Source organism: Apium graveolens, chromosome 10 (assembly GCF_009905375.1).
Source record: "Apium graveolens cultivar Ventura chromosome 10, ASM990537v1, whole genome shotgun sequence".
Classification (NCBI taxonomy): Eukaryota; Viridiplantae; Streptophyta; class Magnoliopsida; order Apiales; family Apiaceae; genus Apium; species Apium graveolens.
Genome location: NC_133656.1, coordinates 199943746 through 199948574, shown reverse-complemented (window position 1 = coordinate 199948574; position 4829 = coordinate 199943746). Strand labels below are relative to the sequence as shown.

The following is a 4829-nucleotide window of genomic DNA, read 5'->3' as shown; positions in this document are numbered from 1 at the left end:
ACTGCAATTAAAACAGCGTATGTTGTTTCTGTCACGACCACCTCTAGAGAAGTCTCTTCCCTTTATTACATCTCTTCCCCGTGAGCTACCTCTGTTCGCTCGCTTCAGCCACTCATCCCGAGTGAGTAATAGTTGGCCTTCCTTATTATCCCTTTTCACCCATTCTTCTTCAATGAGAAGTAGTTGTTGATCACTGCTCTCATTTTTCCCACGTACTCTTTCTTCATGAGCCTTAAGAGAGCCCACTGTCTCCTCAACAGACATTTGCTCCAGGTTCCCGAACTGCTCAATGGCTGAAGCTATCTGTAAGAATCTGGTGGGTACAGCTCACATAATTTTCTTGACCACGTATTCTTCTTCAATCTCCTCTCCCAACGTACATATATTGGCTACTAAGCCGTTCAGACTCATACAGAAATCATCAAGTTGCTCAGTGTCCTTTATAGTGAGGGCTTCAAACTCTGATTTAAGAGTCCGAACCTTCGCCTTTTTTACTTTATCTACACCCAGATGTACTGTCTTGATGGCATCCCACGCCTCCTTTGAGGTTTTCTTGTCTGCAATTGACAACACCAGGTCCTCAGCAATTCCCTGGTAGATTATGGCCATTGCACGTTTATCTACCTTATCATCGACAGCTGTTATAGCTTCTTTAGGTTCTATAGCATCCCACACGCTGTGGGCTTGCATGAAAACCTTCATTTTTAGTGACCATGTTGTGTAGTTCGTTTTGTTGAGCATCGGAAAACTTAAACCAAATGAGCCCTCATTTCCCTTGTTAGTTTCCATGAGTGTAGAGACAGATTGTATGTATCAAGCTCTGATACCAGATATAGAGTGTAGATATAGTAATATAGACTCACAATAAGCAAATGTGCTTGACTAATATTTCTTAATGGATAATAATTGAAGAGATAACTAAAATGAATACATGCTGAAGGTTTAAAACGAGAGAAACTAACATCTATAAACCAGGAACTATATACCTGATTTATCTCCATTACTCTCCTAGATAGACTCAACTACTAAGACCTATTCTAACTGCATACAACCACGTATACACAGCTGATTTATTATTAAAATGGAATTAATCATATTTAGATTAAATTAATATTCCAACATGAACTAGTCAAGAGCGTAAGTTTAATACATCTCAAGAACAAGTTTCGAAACATCCAACAATATGACGGACATATGAACTAAAACAAGCAAATAAATCACCTTGCAAATTACCTCAACTAAAACTCCTGAAGCACGAATCAAGAGAGCAGAACTTTAATATGGGTCTAACATAACACAGCCAACAACAAATATCAAAACATCCAACTATATCAACGACACATTTTTTCTAAACTCATATAAATCATCATCATTTAGCCCTTCGACCGAGGCAAGTGTCTCTGTGTGTTTAAGGAATGTTTTCAGCCTTCAGTCCGGAAGCGGCCTATATTTGAAGTTTTTCTTTCTATAGTCATACAAGAAGAACCCAGCAGAATCTCTTTTTCTTCCATAAAACATTCCACCACCCAAACAAGAATATATCCAACCCATTGTATCTTCAACAATATTAAACTTCTTAGTCCAAGAGACGTTGCCGTTACTATTATCTAATATCCCAAGACTAATTTCTGATCCTCTATCTTTGGATCCAAAGATGACAGCAACAGAACCTTCAAAATCTAATATATCTGAGTATCTTACCATATAACTAGGGGTTGGGAACATCGTAAACACCTCAGTGTGCAAATTGAAAGAAACTACATATTCCTTACGACCCATATAAATCACTCCACTTATAAGAGGACCAAGTTTTAGACATGGGTAAGACATAACTTTTGTGGGGGATGTGTCATGAACATGAATATCTCTCCAAGAATTAGTATTTGTTGAATATAGGTGCAAGACCATTGACTCACCAGTAGTTTGTTCACAAAGATGCCGAAGAACCTTGTAGTCATTGGAGATAGTATCAAAATAAAAAGCAAGATTACCTACTTGGTGATCAGGCACGATTTGACTAGGAGGAAATTCAGGAAGGTTCATTCCACTAGGAGGAAATTCAGGAAGGTTCATTTGATCACTAGGAGGAAATTCAGGAAGTTCCTTACACTTCTTGGTTACTGGGTTCCAGAGATAACAATGTAATTCGAAGACCAGACAAATAATACCATTGCAGGAACCAACAACTTTGAAGTGGTCTGGCTCATATATGTAACACTTAAAGTCGGGAGAGACTAGTGGAGGTAGGGCATCAAATCCTGATTTAGCAATCATCAATATTGAAATTTCCTTATCAGTCAAACTCTGTTGATAGTACGAGTGAGTTTTAATAAATTCAGGATCTGAGATAATAAATCTCCATGACTTGCAAACAGACTTGCACTGCACCAATAATTTCACCGAAACCCTTTTAAGTATTTCGACTGTCATCTCTTCTGGAAAACATACTTTGAGCAAGCCATTACGTTTAAGTATCACTATTAATATACTAGACTCTTAAGCTCACGAAAACTAGAACCTGTCAAAACAAAGCAAAATTCAGGACTAACTACAATGAGAAAATTTATTTACACAACATTTACCAGGAAGTGACCATAACACTGCTTAAATGTATGAAATCTTGCATATACAAAAATGTAAATTCTTCAAAGATGTACCCATGAGGAATACAGAGAGGGGGTGTAAGGGGGAACATTCACATTGATACTAAGACAAAAAAAAATAGTTTTCTCTTAATTCTTCAATCTACGGTTAAAGATTACTAATTGTTTGTGTACATTGCACAACCTCTCCCATAAATAATTAAAACTCAAATCATCAAAGATTCGATTGGATGAAATACATATCATTGGGGCACACCCAGGAGGAACTTTATACATATGCAAATAAATTTATTTTATTAATTTCTTGTATATATAATTAACAGAGAAGTGCATACATCTCTTTAACAACTTGTCTGGTTACTTGTAGAAATTACTTCGAGAATCAAAAATAAAATCTCTAAAATGGCAAAACATAGATAATTAAAAGCCACTTTAAATTAAAAGAACGAAACGTTAACTTTAAATCTCGAATGTCAGTGATGCTAATATGAGCTCGGGGACTGACTGGTGTCTTGAGAGGAATACAGCAACAAAAAATAACCTCTTTTTCTTGAGTCAAATATTCATAAAAACCCGTTAATGTTGAAGTGAACAAATTCTTGATTATTTTATTACTGCCTGTATGAACGTTTTAGAATTGTTTAGAAGAATTTTGGATCTTTCTAGCCTTTCAAGATAAGCTCGATTTTCCTAAAATGTATAGGAATATATATATATATATAGGATTAGGATAATTTTGTTCTACAAAATATTACATGTTATTGGCCGAATCAACTTTTATTGATGTTTTTATAAAATAATATTTTCAAAATTAAAAAAGATAATAGACCTTTCAGATCTTTTTTTGATGCATGATTACAACTAAATACAATAAAATAAATATTTTAAGTTATATATGCACAAGATAAATCGGCAACAAGCAGGTTGTAAGGCCACCTTGAATAACAAATACTAATTGTCTAAATATATATTGAGCTAAATCACTTAGTACATTCATGACTTTTTATAAATGAAATAAAACTATTTTGATTATCTCTGCATATTCACATGCATAATTTGATTTTGATTTTGGCTTTTACCCAGATTTTTTAAAATATGTGATTTGAGATTGGGATTAGTTTTTTTAAAATGGCATTGTCGCGTATTTTTCAGTGAGATTTAGATTAAAATACGGATTCAATAATTGGGAAGAAAGAAATAATCAATAGAAATGATTATATGAAAAAAGCGGAAAAACTGAGTGTCCGTAATCATTTAGTTACGGAAGACTGAAAACTGAGTTTTGAGATACCTCCATTGATCCCTTAAGGTTATGTCGGGTTCAAACACATATAATAGTAGTTGTATACACATGTTTAATTTAATACAAATAAAATTGACGATATTTTCGCGTGTGATGTTAAATGTCATTATGTCATTAGTCTTTGACATCGGTTAACACCCGATTTCTATTAAACTCCTATACAACGATTTTAAGATTAGATGTGATGTCTTTTCAATAAATTTCAACTTAGATTACGGTATTTCTAGTTGAATATGAGTATATCATGAGGTATTTATCCATTAAAACAGGGAACTCACAAGCTCTATTAGCCATTTATTAAAATTCATCCAAACAAACCGATATCAAAATAGAGAATCAACATCGGTTCACTTAAATGTCTGATGTTAAATGATGGATTAAGCATCTGTTCTGTTTCTGTATCCGATGTGAAATCTTTATATTTAACATTTGTTATTCCAAAAAAATCTAACAATAGAATTACAGAAGGGGGGTTGAATGTAATTCTAGGTTTCTTTCCGAAATTTAAGAAACCATTTTATCAAAATATATCAGTGTTTGAATATATAAGAGTACGAAATGAAATATGAGTGTATTCAAAATACAAAATTACTAAACACAAAGATATAAAACTTTCTGGTGGATTGAACTTTCCACCAGAGATATTTATTGATTGAGAACTCTGTGATGTAAAAATGCACACAGCTGCTTACAAGTAAATTTACAAAGAGAGAACTTAGAAATTCTTAACAGATTATGCCTTATCTATTTCTCAATTCTTTCGATCGATATTTTTCTACTTGCTTCTCTTGGTTTATATAACACCAAGTTACATGTGAAAAAGATAAACTAATAAAACAAAACTGTCTAAGTCTAATCACATGTTTCTTCATTTCTCTATCCAGCATCTTTGTATTTCTTCAAGTTAGCATGGAAATGGAAAT

The 4829-nt window shown here is 33.6% G+C and overlaps 1 protein-coding gene across 1 annotated transcript; it reads right to left on the bottom strand.

Annotated features, from left to right (window-relative positions):
• Nucleotides 1–1428: 1428 nt before the first annotated feature.
• Nucleotides 1429–2430, bottom strand: LOC141691605 (putative F-box protein At4g38870). Its single transcript, XM_074496376.1, has one exon. The coding sequence runs from the start codon at nucleotides 2428–2430 to the stop codon at nucleotides 1429–1431; it is 1002 nt and encodes a 333-aa protein (XP_074352477.1).
• Nucleotides 2431–4829: the final 2399 nt, after the last annotated feature.